At 35.9% G+C, this 20,824-nt stretch overlaps 1 protein-coding gene across 2 annotated transcripts in view; it reads right to left on the bottom strand.

Annotated features, from left to right (window-relative positions):
- Positions 1-20,824, bottom strand: part of LOC134543338 (mediator of RNA polymerase II transcription subunit 14) — a 56,126-nt gene that overhangs the window by 32,195 nt on the left and 3,107 nt on the right. For both annotated transcript variants that reach the window (XM_063388296.1, XM_063388297.1), the window contains exons 3-12: positions 18,121-18,294; positions 17,507-17,632; positions 15,345-15,477; positions 14,411-14,547; positions 11,901-12,004; positions 10,136-10,253; positions 6,873-7,014; positions 5,581-5,785; positions 1,976-2,135; positions 818-1,022 (exon numbers count right to left, since the gene is read on the bottom strand). In XM_063388296.1, the coding sequence (XP_063244366.1) occupies positions 818-1,022; positions 1,976-2,135; positions 5,581-5,785; positions 6,873-7,014; positions 10,136-10,253; positions 11,901-12,004; positions 14,411-14,547; positions 15,345-15,477; positions 17,507-17,632; positions 18,121-18,294 (1,504 nt within the window). The remainder of the gene's footprint in view (positions 1-817; positions 1,023-1,975; positions 2,136-5,580; positions 5,786-6,872; positions 7,015-10,135; positions 10,254-11,900; positions 12,005-14,410; positions 14,548-15,344; positions 15,478-17,506; positions 17,633-18,120; positions 18,295-20,824) is intronic.

The following is a 20,824-nucleotide window of genomic DNA, read 5'->3' as shown; positions in this document are numbered from 1 at the left end:
TTTTACACCTCTAGAGAATAATGAAATTGGCGTATTGGTGTGACGTGGTCACAAGTTGAAAAAACCTGGAGGATGGGAAAGGGAATATTTGGAAACGTGTGATTATTGGCTAGCACTGTTACTATGCGGGCGTGTTTGGAAGATAACGTGGTGAGTCAAGCCAGGCATAGAAGAGGGGGAGGGGGATGCGGACAAAGAAACCCTTCATGACGTCATGTGTTGCGGACAGTCTATCTATCCAGGCGCGCGCAATGGCACGCACCTACGCAATTCAGTTACAGCGCCCGCAGTTTTTAAGCAATTTGAACAATTTTTTTAATTTTTTCGTATTTGGACAGATGATGCAAAGGCACATATTAATATATAGTACCTCCATTCTATTACTGACACCACAAAGTGTAATTTTTAATAAGATTCCATTACTATTTACTTTCATTTTTTGGAAATCTATATTATTATTTTAATAAATTGGTGTTTTTTTGATGGTTCCTGAAAACCTTTACATTAAATTGCTGTTTTCGTTAAATCCGTGTTCGCAAAATCGGGGTTCTACTGTAGTTAATTAATACAGAAAAGGAAAAATTATTTTTAAAAAAAATCATGTTTGTGGCATTTTTGTAGCCTCAATTAAAAATATTTATTATCATGTAAAATACATAAATAAAAGAGAAATTTTTAATAAAAAAATAATTGTTTTGAATTATACATGTAAGTAAGGTGTGAATTTCATCAACTCCACCTCATTATATGTAGGATCCAACTAAAAGACTAATAATTCCTTGTACTTCACCCACAAAGGCAAGAAGTCACTTCTCACCATCTACACTCGTGAAGGGCCCATGGGTGATGACAAAAGAATCAAATTCAATGAGCGTGAGGACCTTCAGATACATCTTGGGTATCTCTGTTTCAATTGTGTCGTCATGAGGGTTGTCTTCAATTGACGAGTGCTTCACGACTGCCAAGTAAAATGCACACTCTATCTCACAAGGTGTGCTCTCTTTCTCCTTGAATTCAACAATCTGAAAAAAATAAAAATAAATAAATAAACAAACCTTGCCATTAAAATTCTATGACACACGGCCAAGCCTCAGTGAGAAAAAAACTTTAAAATCAACTGTGGGGCAACTGTAGTAACTATTAAAGTGATTTAACAAAACTTTTTTTATGGTACAAAAAATTAAATTTATTCAATTTTCTCTCCTTTATGAGAAGCTATTCAGTTTGTATCATGTGACTTGTCTCAAATTAGACAATTCTCAAAAGTACAGCAAAACATCATTAATACAAAACTGTAGTTTGCAAAAGCATAACATTATGCATGTTTAACAACACTGACAATCATTTTAAGTTGTTTACAACACTGCTGACAGGAAAAACAGTTGCTGATGGGTAGATAGGCCACAGGTACTATTTCTGAGAACCATCGAATTTGAGACCACTTGTATGACCCACTCTATAAAACTGCTAGATAGTCTTTTAACATGACTTACAAGTCGAGTAGATCACCGTCATGCAGGGGGCACAACAACAGGGGGGAAGGGGGGGAAGGGTATTTTGCCCCCCCTCTGAAAAACCTTGAAGTGGGGGCAAACGGGGGCAAAGAAAGTGCTGTGTAATCAATTTTTAGATAATAAAACTGCTTAAATAGCGCCATTTTCCACCTTGAAATACAAATTTTCCCGGGGTAGGACCCCCGGACCCCCCGCTTCAACACGGGGGGATCGATGATTCTTTATAAAAAAGGTATATTACCCCCCCCTTTGGAAATTTAGTTGTTGCGCCCCTGGGTGCGACCTATATGGGGGGAATCATAAATACCAAATTCAAGACCTCAAATTATGGGTGCGACCTATATGCGAGTAAATACGGTAGTTTTAACATGACTTACAAGTCGAGCAGATCAGCGTCACGTCGGCACAACTTCCCACGCCTCACGACCACAGTTGAAGGAGTAGAAGGAATCGGTGCTCACCAGTATGACGTTGGGGTGGCGATGCAGGCGGACACACATGCGGTGGCGGCCGATCTTGGACATGGGGTGGTCCGGGTGGTGCAGGAGAGGGAGTCTCTCGTGGGGCGTCGCTGGGAGGTGCTGCAGCGTCTTCTCGCATCTGCGCTGGGTTATCCAGTACCTGAGGCACGAGGCAGGGACAACATCCATCCATGCTACTGGCTTCTTCTCGACGTTCCCTCACAACTTAATGTGGGTTTCTACTGTAATTTTTGTATTTTTGTTTTTTTTAACTAACAAAAAAGTAATAATAAAATTTGTAAAAAAAAATTATTTCTCTTGGGCTTCTTATCGACATTTCCTCACAAATTAATGTGGGTTTGTACTGTAATTTTTGTATTTTTGTTTTTTTAACTAACAAAAAAGTAAAAATAAAATATGTAAAAAAAAAATTCTCTCTCTTGGGTTGGACTCAAAATATGAATATATATAAAAAATGTAAACTAATTACAGTGACACCTTATATATAAAAACCATGTTACAGTCTAACCTCTAACCTAACGAGTAGGGATGGGGCGAATCCTGATTTCCTCGAATCCGAATCCTAACTCGAATCCTCGACTGGAATTGCCGAATCTCGAACCCAAACCCGAATCTTTTAATAGATGATGTCCACATATCTAATGTAAGTGAGATGTATTCTGCTTGCACTAAAAGTCCCTTGACTTTATCACATGTAGTTTGGTACATTTCTGGTATAAGTGTATATAAAGACAACAATTTTTTCTTGAGAAATTTCAGTTTTAGTACAAATTAGCGGTTAGGATTTTTTCTATAAATAAGCTAGAGGTCTGCGAGCCTAAGAATTTTACTTCGAGCCGAGCTCGAGCTTTTGTGGTACAGTTACACTTTTGGGAAATTATTTTTATCTTAAACTTAATATCATGTTTGAATAAAGTATTAAAATGAAGTGGGCTTATTAATTTTGGGTAACTATTTACAGAGTGTGTTTATATTTTGCACTGCTAGAAAAAAAAATTTTTTTTTTCATTGAATCTTACCTGTTTCCATTGGTTCATTAGTAACTGATATCATCCAACTAACATAACCAAGTATATGTTTGTGTAAATGTAACATATCTTTGGAAAAATTTCACCCTTGTCAATTTTTCTGGAGTCCTTACTGAGCTTCAACAAACTTAGCACCAAAAATCATGTTGTTTGAAAAGTATATTCACATTGTTTCAACATTTCCACTTTTCAGCACAATAATTATGAGAGAGATTGTCACAGAGTATTAAATTCTGTTCTTTAATCTATCATTCAGAACAATAACTTCTTCTGCACGTTCAGGAGTTAAATTAGCTCTACGATTGGAGATAGTGTTTCCAGCAAAAGAGAAGCGTCTCTCGCTGGCAACCTGCTTGGCTGGAATGGTTTAGTAAAATTGCTTAACCTCAAAATTAGTGTCATAAATATCTGTAACTGGTCATTAAAGTTTAATTAATTGAAAGTAATAAAAATAAAAACATTTTACTTCATTCAATTTACACTTGCAAAAAAAACATACACACAATAAACCTACATGGAAATTAAAGTCTTTTTCAATATCCTGAAGTCTGAAATATGTTTACTCATGTCATTAAATGTAGAGCTGTATTGAAGAAGCCGATTTTGCCAATATTTAGTTGAATCGGCATTTCTGCCGACTTCCGATACAGTACGCTCATTAATTTTCGGCCGATATTACTGAAAAACGAAAGAGACTGCCATAACCTAAAAATCCACGGGTACCATTTTCACTTTTCGTAGTAGTACTGCATTCTTTCAGATCGCATTATTTCTTAGCAACATGTGCGAACCGTACATATCAAAGTTTAACATCCTTTTTTTTTTTTAACAATGTTCTTTAATTTAATATGTCATAAATAAATAATACATTACTATCACGGTAAATATACATCTCAGTTGTTACGGTAACTATAGTGCAAATATGGTAGCTATCATGCTTCTGTAGTAATTATGGTATTTTACAAAGAATCTTTAGTTCTTTTTATGGTAATTATCTTATAATAACTATTGGGTTTGTACTGTAGTTATGGTACATCATCCATATTTCTTCGTATGTTGTTGTTCATTTGTCTTTTCTTCATATTTACGTGTGCCATTATTTGAGACAAGAAGTTTCAGAAAAAATTTTAACGGACATTATATCACACATTTAATGGCGTAAATGACGAGACCTCGGGCAATTTAAACGCTTTATACGGAAAAACCTACCATGCGGGACCTCGTAAGCGAGTTTTACTGTATTTTTTTCCCGTAAATAGTAAAAACCGAATCCTTTGACGAATCCTATATCAGACCCGCCGAACCTTCGAATCCCTAGGATTCGGCGGATTCGGCGGATATTGGATTCGGTCGCCCCATCCCTACTAACGAGGTTTGTACTAACCATACTATTACAAAATTTAATAACAATTTTTAAATGATTTATAAATCACATTCAAATAAAATTATAAATACTTTTCTTGTTTAGGAGATGCATAAAACACTTAAAAAAAAAAATAGAATATGCTCCAAGCAAAACTTTCATGCAAATTTATGATAGCTAAATATGTGGCTTCAAAATTTTTTTTTATACTCTTATAACTTTTTAAAGGATTTTACACAGAAGGATAAAGCAAAGGTTTATTATTTATTAATTACATACAAAAAGGAAATATTACCATCATTTTGGAAGAATAGAATTTATAAACTTTTTCCCCAAACCTACAGTGAACCAAAGCTGTTTATTAACGAGTTTTCACTGTATCACAAACCTTTATTAATCAAAGGGTTTTCACAGTCCCTAGATATTATGATGTTACATAGGAGTTTTAGTGCTAAGTAATTTAATATGTATTATTATTATGTAATACACATTTGTTTTTGTCCCAAAGGTAAACAATTACATGCAGTAAAGGATGGTTAATACAGATGATAATGTAATCAAAAATTGTTTTTTTTTTTAAATAAAATAATTCTGATGGCAATCCTTTGGTTCAGTATAGGTTGGGAATAAATCTTAGTTAAAAAAAAAAACTTCCAAAATTATGCTATGCCTTTTTGTATGTAGTTTCTAAACCTTTACTTTACTATTCTATCTTAAATCCTTTAAAAGTAGCAAAGTACCAAATGTGTTTTTTGAAGTTATTTAATGCTGTGTAAAACTCAGTGCAGGTTTCCTTTGAATAATTCGTTTTTAGGTGTTTTCTGTTTTGTATGAATTTAATGGAAAAAAAAAAAAATTAACTTTGAGTTTGATTTTAAAACTATATAAAAACCGTGAAATTTTTTTGTAATAGTTTGGTTAATACAAACATTTTTACTGCAAAGTGACAAAATTATGATCCCTTCGGATTTTTTTATCATCGAGGTTTTGACTGTATAATACTAATCACACGAAATGACCAAATTGTTGAAATAATGATCTGTTAATTCTGTAATAGGCTAAAATTATATTTTTTTTTGCGTTTCATCTTGGAATCAGATGTTAATTAGGTTTCTCTCCCCCAGTTCTCGTGTTATCTCGCCCACCAAGTGAACACATATTGAACGGCGCGCTAGGGGGGGTGTTGTCCGCACCGGAGCTCGGACACCAGCACGGGCAGGCGGGAGTGGTCGCCGTTGAGGGCGGCCTGCAGCTCCGGCGCCAGCGGGGCCTCGTACTGGGGCACGTGGCACTGGAACACCCCCGCGTGGGTGTCCACCGTCACCAGCAGCTGCTCCGCCCGCAGGCACGGCTGCAGCACGGGCGCCGACAGGATCGCCGGCGAGCCCTGCAGGCTGCCTGCGGAGCGGAACACACCGCACGCACGTTGGCACGTTGCCGGCATCAGTTGTGGAGATGGCTCCGTCGAGGGAAAAAAAACTACACGCTTCGCTTGAAACTCTCTCACGCAGTGGCGTAGCCAGGATTTGTGTATGGGGGGGGGAAGGGGTTGTTAAGAAGCATGCCCCCCCCCTCTCTATTAAAGCGGGGAAGGGGGGGTCCGGGCAGGGCCGGCGCGTCCGTACAGGCGAACCAGTCAACCGCCCAGGGCGCCAAGTAGCTGGGGGCGGGCACAGCACGACACACGGCGGCTGATATGACATGTTTTTAACGATTATTGAAACTAGATGAAAATGGATTTTTGTAACAGTTTGGAATGTTTATATTGATATAAGTAATTATTTGAAGTCCACGGTGACCTGTTTATGATTTGTAATAAGTAAAAAAAAAAAAACACAAGCCTGCTTACATTTGATTGTTGACAAAATCTTAGGCTTACGTGATGTATTTTGAGGCAAGGAAAATAGTTTTTGGTGTGTCCGTGGTTGGGAGGGGGGGGAGGCATTAAGGTTTTTCGCCTAGGGCACCTATTTACCTTGCACCGGCCCTGGGTCCGGGGTCCTCCCCCAGGAAAATATGGATTTTAAGGTGTAAAATAGTGTTATTTTAGCAGTTTTCGGTAGTTAAATTTAAATATTGTAATGGTAAATTTTTTTATTAATTTTAATATGAAATTTGTTTGAGTGATGAATAAGAAATTAATTAAAGATTTGGTGCTAGGGGGGTGGGGGGGGGGGGGGGGGGTTGAACCCCTAAACCCCCATCCCCCTGGCTTCGCCCCTGCTCTCACGTATGCCACTTCAGTCTGCTCATGTTTTATGGCTTCTCTACAATTCAAAGTTTCTTTGACAGATCATAGCCACCCCCCCCCCCCTTTTGTCATTTTCTTACTGTACACAGCAAATACAGTATTTATTGTATTTGTAATCAATAACTACATGTGATATTCTAACGAATGAGACTGAATTAAGCACATGCAAGTTAAGATGTTGAGATGATACATAAATTTGCTCGCCCGCACAACCTCAAACAAACATTCACTCACACTCCACGTCCTTCAGCATGCTCTGCAACTCCTGCTTGAGCTCCGACAGGCGACTGCGGGTGCGCACGTAGATCGTGTGCACGAGAAGTCGTTCCATGGAGAGCAGCTCTGACCTGATGGCTCGATCCGCAATCTCGCTCTCCTGGAACACGAGCAGCTGATTCTGTACCTCAAACTTCACATTGGCAAACTTCCAGCACTGGGATACTGACAGAGTTTCATTACCTATTGAAATTTGTGAATGTGTGTATCCACATCATTATATCATGTATCATTACTAGGGATGGGTTGAGTACACATTTTTATCGATTCCGATACCAGTACCGATTCCTAAATTTCGATTCTCGATTCCGAGTCATTCCAGTTTTCGATTCCTGGTAATTCTGGTCACATAATTAAAACTACTTAAGAATTGAATGCATTACATAATGATAATAACATGTATAAAGGATAATTATAAACTTAGGATGAAATGTTGAGGGTTGTTTTTTTTTTTTTTTTAATTACCAGTGAAGAAGCATCTTCACATAAAGTTTGTTTGTTAGTAAGTACTAGGCTGTGCACAAAGAAGTTCAACATTTAGACAGGGTTATTTAACAGGCAATAACGCTGATAACATAACATCTTTGTTCAAAATGGGTTCAAAGGTAGCACTATTTTTTTCTGTGGTACCTTTTGACTTAGTTGGTGACAGTGCTGTAAACAAAAGTTTGTTTTTCTTCAAAGACTTATTTTTTCTGGTAGTAATGTGTGCCGGGATTTCAAATGCTTCATTAAATTGGTTGTAGATTTATAAGTACCGCTCCGTGAAATTTGCGCACTACCATGATTACAAATTGCATATTTGTCATTTTCACTATTGATGCGAAAATGTTCCCAAACTTTAGACATGTTGATACAATATCAGACCATTCGCATTGTAATTTGAAAAGACAGTCGGCGAACATTTTTTTACTAACAAACTAGCAAAACACTTGAAAATAGTTTTAGCAAAACAATATTTGTGCCAAATAAATAGCATAAATGCGAAACAATTCACAGTAACCTCAATAGCACGACGGTGAATTACGCCGTAATTCACCGTTGTGCTATTGAGGTTACTGTGAATCGTTTCGTATTTATGCTATTTATTTGGCACAAATATTGTTTTGCTAAAACTATTTTCAAGTGTTTTTCTAGTAATTATTACGGTTTTCCTTTGCAAGAAATAAACACGAGCCTCTGTTGGCGGTATGGCCAGAGAATTCTTTATTATCGATTGTTGCTTTCATTATACAATTTGTCCCGTACGCAACGAATCGATACGTTTCGACTTGACTTTATATTTTATGGCCACCAGAGATTTTGTGGAGGCCATCATCCTTGAATGGCTCACAACTAAAATGGTGACGACACGTGATGTGATCTCGTTTCATAACCGTCACTTTCTTCACAAAAAGCAATGGACTTTTCTTAACTGCAAATAAAATTAATAACCCTTTTTACAATTTATTTACGTCTAATACATGAGTGAGGAATAATGTTCTTCGATCGTGGAGTTTTAATTAAAGGTTAAACATGCCCGGTAACATTGTTTTTATTTATTTTTATTCGTATAAAATTAATATTTAATAATAATGAGCATTATTAGGAATTTTATGCGCATACGGCAGGTAAGATATATTAAAATAAGTAAGTAAAGTTCAGACGAAAATATATTACTACTGTATTTTCTTAACTTCACCGATTCCTAACCTACCTTGCCCTTTTTTAGTACCCGATACTGAGTACCCAAATTTTTTAATAATCGGTGGTATCGAGGAATCGGAGAATCGAATCGACCCATCCCTAATCATTACACACATCTCTCACTGTAGATTTTAAAAAAAAAAAAACTCAATTTATAACATGTTTTAAAAAAATGTTATTTTAAAGTAATAATTAAAAAAAAAGGCTAGGATTAAAATCAGACCATAAAATTTTGATGGCATCCCAATTACATAAAACTACATAAATATCTCTATACACTTATACATAAATAATAGCATACACAAACCTACAATTATTTTTGATTTTTAAAATGTCCTTAAATTTATGTAGACCAAATATGGTTCTGACCCAAATCAACAAAACACAAATTTTTCCTAAAATTGGTGCTGAACAAACATGATGCAGTTTATTAAAAATTGGTAACACAGCATAGCGACACTTCATGCTACAAGTTCCGTCATGCCCCAAAGTTGACAACCTAATGCTGCTTATGAGATGGAAACGGACACCTTGTTTGCGAGTGTCATATGTGTGATAAAGATTTTGCAAAGTTATCAAATGTCTGCAGTTGCACATCATCTAAAGCTGCTGAAAATTTTTTAATGTTTAAAGAGATGGGAAAATGGGAAATTGTGCTGCAGGAAGAAAGATTGTTGCACAGAAATTAAATTACACGACTGAAAAAATAAAATAAGATTTGAGTTTTGTAAAAGTGGATTTGAAATTAAATTCATTCAAAAGATGAAAATTTGATGTGTGTGTTTGTTTAGCAATTTTTCCCATTTATTTCCTTTATAGATACAGAAATGATTTTGATCATCAGAAACTGACATGTTAATGATGCTTCACTGCAGTAAATAAAACAGATGCAGTCATTAGCCATTTTAAATTAAAATGCATGATAATTTTTTTTCCTTGCGTTACAGTAAAAACATTGTACATACATAGTTCACAGTTTAGCCATTAATTAAATATACAATGCCTGATATCTTAAATGATATGTACGAGATGTGTATTTACATAAATGTAGTTATGTAAATATTAATTAATTACTAGTACTCTTGTTACAAGAATAAAGAGTGCTGCAAAAAATGGCAGCATCAATACTGGTAGAAATAATGCCATTTGTTTTACAGAGAATACAATAAAAGAATATTTAAATAGTTAAATATTGAATTGTTAGTTTATTATTTCCAAAATAATAAATTAATAAAAACTTTTTAAAATATGTTTACTAATTATGTTTTCCAATGTTTGTTATGAGGCTTATTCTAAACAGCAAATATTTCAGGTTACACTTTAAATATTTGAGGTGTGAAACTCATTTGCGAGTGTGAATTATTTGGGTCAATGCTGTAATTCAGATGGTTTAAAAATTAAGAAAAGGTGATTTCAACATCAAACACACTGGAATATGTAAATACTTATGAAGTTACTGAAAGTCAAATGCAATGTTAGAGCACGACTCACGAATGCTAACCAGATCACTGAATAGCCCACAGCGCATTACTTGCCTTGCTCCCCAAAGAAGGAACATGAACAATTGTGAGTGGTTTCGCCGGGTCGTTCTGGTCCACTTGAACAGCAAGGCGGTATCCTAGTTCTGACCGCGGATCCTTGGACGTCAATTCCCTACAACAACACACAATTTCATGATGTAATAATTTCTTCTGCAATCAGTAACAAAACCTACATTAGTTTTTTTTTTTAAACTATCACTTTTAAATACATGTCTTTACTTTTTTAGATACATTTCAGTGTGAATTATGTATAAATAGGTAAGCAATCGAGTACTCCTAAAGAACTCTATACCTATTATTTGGGCTGTGCGGTTATGGTTTTTATTATTAGATATGGTTTTTTTTTTTGTTTCCCATCAAGAACCACAAATCCTGGTTTCCATTTTTTAATGCAAAAAAAAGGGTATACTAAATATGAATAAGGTTAACTGGGTTATTATTTAGTTATTAAAATAAAATTTCAAAAAAATCAGAGAAAAAAGGCATACATTCACTCCATTAGCCTACAACTTTATTTTCTTAAAACATTTTTTAGTTACCTCTAATCTTGGAATAGGTAGGCCAATTAATGATGGCATCAAATTTCTGATGGTGAAGATATATTTTTGTTTTCTCGTTCAGCATTAATGGCACTAGTTTATATATTTTTCTTGGAATTCATATATAATTTATTCTTCTTAGTCTAGTCTTCTTAGTCTTAAATGTATTTTGTTTTATAATGCAATACATTTCGTTTTCATGTTTTGTTTATATTGGAATTAGTTATGTGTTGCTCGTGAATGATAAGTTAAAAATGAATATTTGATTGAACAAAAGCATATTATTTGTTTGCTATATAAAGAATAAATTCTTTGAGAGTTGATTACTCAAAAGCTGAACATGCTTCAAGAGAATATAAAATGCAGAGAGAATGAGGAAAGTGAAACGAGCAACCTGATTCGCTCGTGAAGTAACCCATGAAGTCAGGAATCACAGAAATCAACAATTACTGAGTCCACATGTTCACAAGAGCAAGCAAGAACTAATCAAAAGAAAAGGGTAACATAAAAAGAGATAGGTAAGCGACACAACAATTATCGCGTTACAATTCATCTTAATGGACTGTCTAGGTTTTGTTCCCTAAATCTGCACACAGCCGCCTATATGTAATAGATACTTGAATGTGTGAGCGAGTTATGACTCTTGAGACGTACCGGATCTTCTTGTCGGGAATGAACGAATCTTTTAAACAAAGCATTACAATGAGTTGATGCATTTAATTGATTTGGTCAATTTAATTACTAACTGGAATTGGCCTTTACGGAACGAACAACCAGAAATCATAACATTCCAACCTGCAAAAAGGAGAATCACCAATACAGGCACACATTTTTGGTACGTTATTGCATCACGATATGTTGGTCACATTGGAAACGTGTGTTTGTTTACATTTTCTGCATGATAAAATATGGTGCTATGTGAAGTAACAGAAACGCGCGAAAAATAACCGGAACCATAACCAAATATTTGTGAAGTCTGTTTCGCGACAGGTATTTTAAAGGAACAGGAACTGGGACTGAATTTTAAATATTTTAATAAATGATACAAAAATTAAACTTAATATCCTGAGAGTTAAAATTATATTAAAGCCATATTAATCATTGACCTAAACACAAGAACAGTAATGGTGAAACATAGGCACCCTAATGAAGAAATTCAATCCGTTGATTTTGCCAAAATGCTTGCAATTGTCTCAGTATTATAACAGGAATGAACAAACCTCCAGTAGGATATTGACAGGCATTTCCCGGGAGTGTACTCGTCCACATGTATGTGATCATCAAGCCTGTCTCTGCACAGCCGCAGTGTTTGCGAGTACAAGACCTGAAAGAAAAAAAAAATCAGTAATTATGACTCTGCAACAATGAATGTGTTCACACTAAACAACAGCAACTGCACCTTACAACAGCAGTCCAGTTACATGATTTCTTTTTAACAGCTTTGGTTACTGTATTGTGGAAGCAGTTTAAAATGTCTTTTTTTTTATACAAGTGACCATATAACGACGGAGATTCTAATTCATATTACTGATCATCATACGTTATCAATAACTATTTCTGCAATATTATGGGCGGAACAATATATCGATGGAGAGGTTGAAAATATACTTCAACTACGTCACGACATGCCGTCTCCTGGCGATTCCTACACCAAGCATCTACAAAATCTCTGAAAGTTCAGCAATCAGGCATAAAATCACGGAGCTGGCGATAACAAAAAATATGTTTGTGAAAAATTCTACTATTCAATTTTATTTTAAAATTAAAGCATTTAAAAGTACCTATTTAGCAACATAGTACAATGTCGATAATTAGAGTTAAGTTATTACAATTTAAATATCATACCGGCTTCTTGGACCCATACCAATATACAAGATCTTTCATGTTGTCGATGCACCTGAATGTGTTTGTGATGGATAAAGTGTTAGTGAAACTGTAAGAAATTCACGTATTGACTCCCAGAATAACTTGCCTTCGAATCACTACAACATGCTGGGATTTTTCAGTTAACTGTAATTTGGTACCCTGGAAAAAGTGTTTCAAGCAACAGAAATTTTTGGTTCAACTGAGAGCTTGCCAATAACAAACCTATCTGTCTAGAGTACCCAAAATATGATACATGTGAATAGAGGCAAGATTATATGGTGAATAGAGTTAAACCAAAAAAACAGCAAAATTAATTCAAAACACTGCCAAACACCGAAATGGAAGTCAATACACTTCAAAACACCAAAATTAAAGTCTATAACATTGAAACGCAGCAAAATTCACTTCAATAACCTCATATAAAATACTTAAATTCATACTTATTATTACACAGGTTTTAAATTATGACAAAAAAGACTAAATACTATATTTTTAATGATGAAATTAGCTTTTTTATAACACAATAAACTCTTGGCTTTACGCATGAACGCAAATTGTAGTACTAAAGGCAACCCTAAGACTTGTTATCCTGGCAGACAGGAAAATTCAAGCATCTTGACTAGGCCTGTGCAATCATCATTTTTTTTTAGTTCAAACTGAATACGAATATCAAATTCAAATAGTAAGAATGTGAATTAGAATCCCACTAAATAATAAAAAAAAAATCACGTCATGTAACAACTTCTAGAAAATTAAACAAATAATACTTAAGTGAGTTAAGTCAGCTTCAATAATTATATAGAAAATGTTTGTTAAAACATTTAAATTATGAATTAATTGTTTCTTTAATTATGCAGCTAACCTAACTTGGTATATGACAAACTCACAAGGATTGTTATGTCTAGTATTTGAAAGCAAATGAATACAGTAGAACCTTGTTATAATGTTTTTCAAGGGAGCACAAAAAAAAAACCTTATAAGTAGGAAATCTCAATTTAGCACTTAACAATGTTCGAACTTTGAACCAATGGACTCACCAAGCTATGTAAACAACTTTAATGTTAAAACCAAAGATAGTATACTTGATACATGAATTTTCTGAAACAAGCCAACAATTTTTCAACTTCGTCTTGTTCCCTGGTTAAATTTTCTTTGTCTTTAAAGACACACTGCCACATTTTTTGTAAAATTGTCTCACGATTCATGATGACAACATTAAAAGTAAGAACGACTACTCCTTCGCCACCTGAAAATGTTTAATTTTGGGATTCCTACGTATGAATGAAAAAAAAAAAAAAATTATTTGTAAGCAATAGAAAACACTTTTAGTTATGCCCTCGCTCAATGGTTGGCAACTTAAATATCGTAGGACTATGTACTCCATCTGAATACCCACTGGAATGGCAAGGAAGAGAAGAGTTGACTAAGGGTGCCAACTGACACTTAACTATGAACATTGTGTACCTTCAGTATATTGCATAAAATTGTATTTTAACAAACGGCATGTATTGTAAGGCAGTGATTGTAAACATAAACATACATAAAGGAAACTTTTTATAGTAAGTGTTTGAATAATTTGGTTTTAAAACATTTTTTCCCCATTTATTGAATGTTAGAAAGCAAACATTATAAGCAGGAAATTACACTATTTATGAACATTATATGCAGGAAATAAATACATTGTCCTTATGAGGGAAATATTGGGACTTTAAAAATATGACATTATAAGCAGGAAAACATTATATGCAGGAACATTATAACAGGGTTCTACTGTATTTTTTTTTTCAAAGTGTTAGTATTGGAGGTCGAATCAAACTGCAAACAGTTCATTATTGGTGTTTGTATCGGAAGATCGGCACATCACCTCGAGCTGCAGGCTCTGGCAGAAGTAGTGGAGGCAGTTGTAGACCTCGGCCAGAGGGTTGGGATTGTCCACCAGCCTGGACTGGACCACCTGGTGGATGTACTGCACCTGCAGGCTGTGCACTAGGGCCTTGCCGTCTGCACACACGCCGTCACACACACACGCTTTCACAAACACCCTGTGGGGGGCACAACACTATCGCAAGGAACAAGCGGAGGCAGCATGCAAGATAAAACGTTTTATTAACACTTAACAGGTTCATCGTACAAGGGATCGGCACCACCGGGCAAAATTTAATGCAATTGAAGTAGCCCAGTGTTGGTCCTATTTTGTGTAGTGTTACTCAATATACACTACATGTGTTATAGGGATCCAGGTATACAAGATGAGAATCATGTGCTAGCTCGAAGATCTTACAGCATTACTCATCTCCAGGTTGAATTATTTTATCATTCAATAGTACTTATGCTGCTGTTACGTACTGTCTGAACATGGCCACTAAGAAAAAAAAAAAGGTAGAGGGCGCAGAAACCTACTTTCAGAATGACTGCAGGTTGAGCATTTTTTAGGTAGACTATGAAGAAATACTACTTATTGTAACTGTTACTATAGTGTGATTTCCGGAAAATTTTGTATAGTTTTTCGTTTCATGGTCCACAGAACCCAAAACCTTCCTTAACTCAAGATTTTTTTATATATATAAACTGGCTTTGAATGTTTGAATTTAGATTTAGTAAAAAAAAAATTACATCCTTAAACATATTCATAAAAATTGTGTTTCAATTATTTATTCATATATGTAGTGTGGCCAGTAATTGCGAATGTTGATTGCAGTACAAGGTATCGGTGGTGGTATCAGGTTATCGGGTATTGGGATTGGAAAAGGAGGTATCGGAACAGCCCTACTAAAAATAGGCTGGTGAAAAAAAAAAACCTCCAGTCTCCTTGTCCTGCACGAGAATGTCTATGTCCAGAAGTCGCCACGGGATGTTGGGGCCGTCGCCCATCACCGTCAACGACACTTCAAACTCATGCTGCACAGTGAACGTCACACGGCCGGCTTCGATCTGCAACAAGTTTACATGTTGACAGTTTACTTCTCAAAAGGTTCAGCAAAAACTAGTGACAGAACAGATTCAAAATTTCTCAAATTCAAATTCCAAAGACTACTTGTAATATACCCCTCGTATCCGAATCTAGGTCTCAAGGGTCTGAAATACAATAATGTACAAGAAATAAGAAATTTCAACTATGGTGTTGAAACATTTAAACCTTTATATGTTTTATTTATTAACTAAGTTACCAAAATCCATAAATATTGTAATTATACTTACATAATCACATGTTAAAAGTACAAAATCTTAGGGAATGGTAACAGGATAGGTATGAAGAAAAAAATTGACCTAGTAAACTTTAGAGGTTATCAATGTTGAATATTTTGAATTACATTATTTCCTCAAAAATCTTTTTTTAGAAACCTTTCCCTCAAATATAGAATTATTCAAATACAGTAAACTCTCGATTATCCGGGCCTGGATTATCCGGTTTTCGGGTTATCCGTGCTTGATTTTTTTATGAAGTTGTAAAAAAAAAAAAAGACCGGGTGTGGCTACACCGCGTTTTTTTTTTTTTTTTTTACTGCTGTGTCAGAAAGCCTTTTACCTGACCCTTCAGACCCTCGTTCCCCCGCCACCTTCACCCGTCAATTTGTCACACTTTAAACCAAAAAGGAATGCCTGACTGCTGCTTCCGGCTCAACTCCCTCCCCCACCCCCCCTTTTAAATTTTCTTTTCACAGTGCCCCGTCACGCTAAAAAAAAAAAAGGTCCCTCTACCTCTTTTACTTTTCCACACTCCTTACGGCTGGAAGAGGCATTTTTCAAGCAGTTATTAACATCAGTTCTCCCAGGAACATTTGTTTTTGTAATGATGTCTGGTAAAAGGAAACGTAAAGTGCTGACAATAGCAGAGAAGTTAGAAGTTGTGGACAGGTTAAAAAAAGGAGAAACTGCCGCGAAATTAGCACAGGAATATGAAATTGGAATCCAAACCGTGCGAGATATTAATAAAAGTGAAGAAAAACTTTTGCAGTTTGCTAGTAGATCAGACAGTGTGGCAGGGCCTTCTAAACGTAAAAGCATGAAAACATCTACCCACGCAGATGTTGACAATGCTTTGTATGTTTGGTTTAGGTCGTTAAAAGGGTGGAGGGAGATGCTGAGTTGGGACTGCCGCCGCTCTCCCTCCCGAAGCAATAAAGGGGACAGGAGAAGTGTGGCGGCAACACAGTGCCAGTATTGTTTACGGTCCAATAAGCTGGGACGCGGTATACAAAGCCTTTTCTTGTACTCATATAATTCTACTGAAGAGACCCTCTTTCGCCTGTAAATACACAATTTTTAAGTGGTGAAACGGATTATCCGGGTTTTTTTATGGGCATTCAATTATCCGGGCATCGGAAGGTCCCAATTAACACGGATAATCGAGAGTTTACTGTATTAAGTATTTGAAGGTGTTTGAGGATTTGTTTGGCCCATCCCTAGTAAAGACAAATCGGAAATACGAGGGCTGTTTTTTTTAACCTCTGATGGGCTACAAAGAAGAAAATTTACATAACATAAAAATTTTATCACCAAACGTTCAGCAGGGTCTTTCTTACTTGCTACATAATGGCCAAAATGATCGGGGCATTTGTCACTTCATAACACAAGCTTCTCGATGCTTTCTTGGAAGAAATTAGCCACCAGTGAATAGAGTAACAGGGCCAAGGCTGAATCTCCCTCCCCCTCACGACGCTGCTGCGAGGCGGATAGACTAATAGTGTGGTGCATTGTGCCAAACCATTCGTATCTCTGGCAGTAAGTCTTAACACGGGAGCCAGTGTGTCGCACTATGACAAATGCCTCAATCGTTTTGGTGATTATGTATAAAAATAAGTAAGATACAGCTGAACTTTTAGTATTAAAATTATTATGTTAAGCAAATTTATCTTTTTTTATAACCCATCAGAGATTGGGGGGAAAAAATCCTTGTATTATTGAGAGATAAAATGTATACAAAACAAAAAAAAATACAGTAAATAGCAAACTATCTCACCTTAAGATTCCTCATCTGAGGTAAGAGGTTTCCTGTCACCAAACGATGCTGAATTACTTGGTTGAGGCGAAGCAGCGTGGATCTCCGCTCGCTTGGTGTAATTGGATCTGGAGGCACTATGCGCTCCTAGTAAATAACAAACAAGTACTGATAAACCTCATTTCCAGGGTGTGAAACCTGGAACTCTAACATATAAATCATAAGCAAAGGAAGTCCACAACTCTGATGAACAAAGAAAAACATGCTCTTGCTGGTACACACATTATTCTTTTAGTACACCATCTTTATTGCCAGTTGCAATCTTTTATTTCCCACTGCACACCATATCTCTATGGAAAAAAAAAAACAGGATGTAACAAACCCCAAATCTCTTTTGCCACCACCAAAACCACAAATCTCTATCTTCGTACATCCAAAAATAGATTATAAACATATAGGAGTGCGAGGGAACTTAAACACCAATCCTGTGCCCCTCCTAAATTTGTGCTTTCTCTGAAGTGACAAAATTAATAATATTAAAAAAAAATTTGTTCGATCAACATGGCACTGCTTTTGGTCGATATGTATAAAAAAAAAAATTCTTGATGTGAATGAACGCATGACTGCTCACTCACCCGGATGCAAGCCGGCAGGCGCGAGTACGTCCCGGTCGTCAGGACTTCCACTGCCGCCGGGATGTGGAAGTTCGGCAGCCTGGCGTGGACGAGTGTTTCCCGGGCCATGCGCGCCAACATGTCCGCGGTGTCGACAAACAGCAGGGACTGCTTGTCGAGGAAGGCCATGATGTGCTGCAAACACCATCCTCAATAATTGCAGTTCCGTACCGCTGTGGTTTCCCACAAACTTACGATCATAATGCAATCATAAACCTCACGAATATTTTTATTCAATAATATGTTAACACTTACATTACGTTGCTTATGTCACGTATAGAAAACTAGTTTTCCAATAATAAGTCTTACGTAACAGTACTACGTTAAAACTAAAGGGCCCAAAAATAAACATTTATATGTATTTATTTTAATTTGCAGCCAACAGAACATAAAATTATAAATTATGGCATCATGGGTTTTGTCACTTAAGTACAATTCCATATATTATACACAAGAATATGAGAACATAGAGTTAACTTGATTGGCCTAATAACTACAAGAAAACCAATCCCATTACACTGAAAACATTAATCCACCTGGTTTACATAGCATTTTAATACCAACTAATTTAATTTATGACAATGCTGGAGAAGATGAATATAATTTTAATACAATTGAAACTTACAGGAAATTAAAGTATTAGCATTAAAACATGTTTATTAACATTATACTAGGTACTCAATCACTAATATAAAAGCATTTATCTAGTAAAAGTGGCTATACAATTTTTTTTTAGTTTCATTTGGTTTTTATTTTTTTGTATCATTTGGAAGCGAGTTTGTAGTTTTAACTCCATTACGGAATACACTTCCTCTGGCGGTATTTTTTTTTTTTTAAACAGAAAGGTTGTTAAATAATGAGGCAAATACATACTACACAAATAAATCCTAAGGTAATAAAATAGTCCAGCGTGTGCACGGAATGGTTTGCAGGAAGTCTGGAAAACTAAAATCTGAAATGTGGAACCAGGATTCAAAACTAGACCCTCTCAAATGCAGGTTTAATGTTTCACTACTATACAAGCTCACTGGATGAAACATAATAATAAATTAGAAATTAAGTTACAATTGGCAAGCTACGATATAAATGTGTATGTTTTTTTATGACCTGTGGAAGATGCAACTTTACCTAGTGTGTTTTGGCAAGTGCAAAGCAGCTAGTAAAATCATTTTTACCTACATAGCTCATTGCAGTTACTAGATAATCATTTTACAGCTTCTCCAAATAATGTGTATCTTTAATCATTTTTATTACGTAATTTATTTAAATTTGTAACATGCCACCAACAGTCATAGGACTTTAATGGTGGGCACAACATGAAAAGACAAATACACAGTTATCACTGCAAATGTATGGACTCCAACCACCGTCGGTACCAGAAGTGCAGAACATCTGAGAACGGCAAACACAAGACGGCAAGAGTTCACACATTAACAGTGTTAACAACAGATACAGACAAACACTAAAACATAATATAAATACAAACAAAAAAAAAATCATAAAACTATACAAGATAACACATTAATATCTACTTACTAAAATAACAGACACGAACATAAAGCTAAGCATATACAATGTCAAATACCCATAATATTAAAGAACTAAAATGAGAAGAGCAGACAGGCCCTGGGCATGCTGGGACGAGTGCTCAGGGGGGGGAAGCAGCAGCATACGTGACAAGGCCTATAAAACTATGGTCCGCCCCATGCTGGAGTATGCCGCAGCAGTGTGGGACCCATACACGGCAGTTCTTGAGAGGGAGCTGGAGGGGGTGCAGAGGAGAGCAGCTAGATGGGTGAGGGGCAAGTGGAGGAGAACGGACAGAGAAGGGAAGGGGGTGTGCAGTACCACAGAGATGATGATAGGAATGAGATGGGAGAGCTTAAAGGATAGAAGACAGAAGGAGAGATTGGTCAAGATGTACCAGGTGCTGAGTGGAGTGGGAGGATGGGGAGAGCTGGGGGGCAAAGTCAAAATGGGAATGCCTAGAAGTAGGAAGGAAAATACTAGGAAGGTTTTCAAAGAGAGGAGAAGAACAGAAAGGGGAAAAAATGTGATGGTCGTGAGGACAGTAGGGGAATGGAATAGGCTGGAGGAGGAGTGTGTGGTGGCTGGGAGTGTGGACCAGTTCAGAAGGAGAGTGAGGGGGAAGTAGGGAGAATGCTTGCCACCGGGCACTTTGTACCCAATTGCAGCTATTAATTAAATAATAAAAAAATTAGCAAGACAATATGTGCATAATTGAGAATGACTTGTGGCAAAAGGGTAATTAACAGTATAATAAAAGTACTAGCAGACCCGGCCACGCGTTGCTGTGGCTGAGTGATTTAGAAAGGATTTAAAAGACAAAATTTAACACAGATTAACATAACGTTTTCAATTCTATTTTATTATTAAATACTCTGATTACCTTTACTTATAATCAAAATGAGAAAATAAAAAGCTAGCACTTAATACATAAGATATTTTTTTTAATTTTTATAAACTTAGATTATAAAATTTGCAGGAAAGGTAGAATTAATTAATACTTACAAATTTTTTAACATGAAACAAAATTTGATGAACTCTGATTCTCTAGCTAATATTATTTGTTTTATTATTATATATGTAGATTGACAGCTGAAGATAGATATCAATAATTGTAAACACATGAGAATAAAATCAA

This window comes from Bacillus rossius, assembly GCF_032445375.1.
Source record: "Bacillus rossius redtenbacheri isolate Brsri chromosome 9 unlocalized genomic scaffold, Brsri_v3 Brsri_v3_scf9_2, whole genome shotgun sequence".
NCBI classification, from domain to species: Eukaryota; Metazoa; Arthropoda; class Insecta; order Phasmatodea; family Bacillidae; genus Bacillus; species Bacillus rossius.
This window is presented reverse-complemented; position numbering and strand designations above follow the sequence as displayed.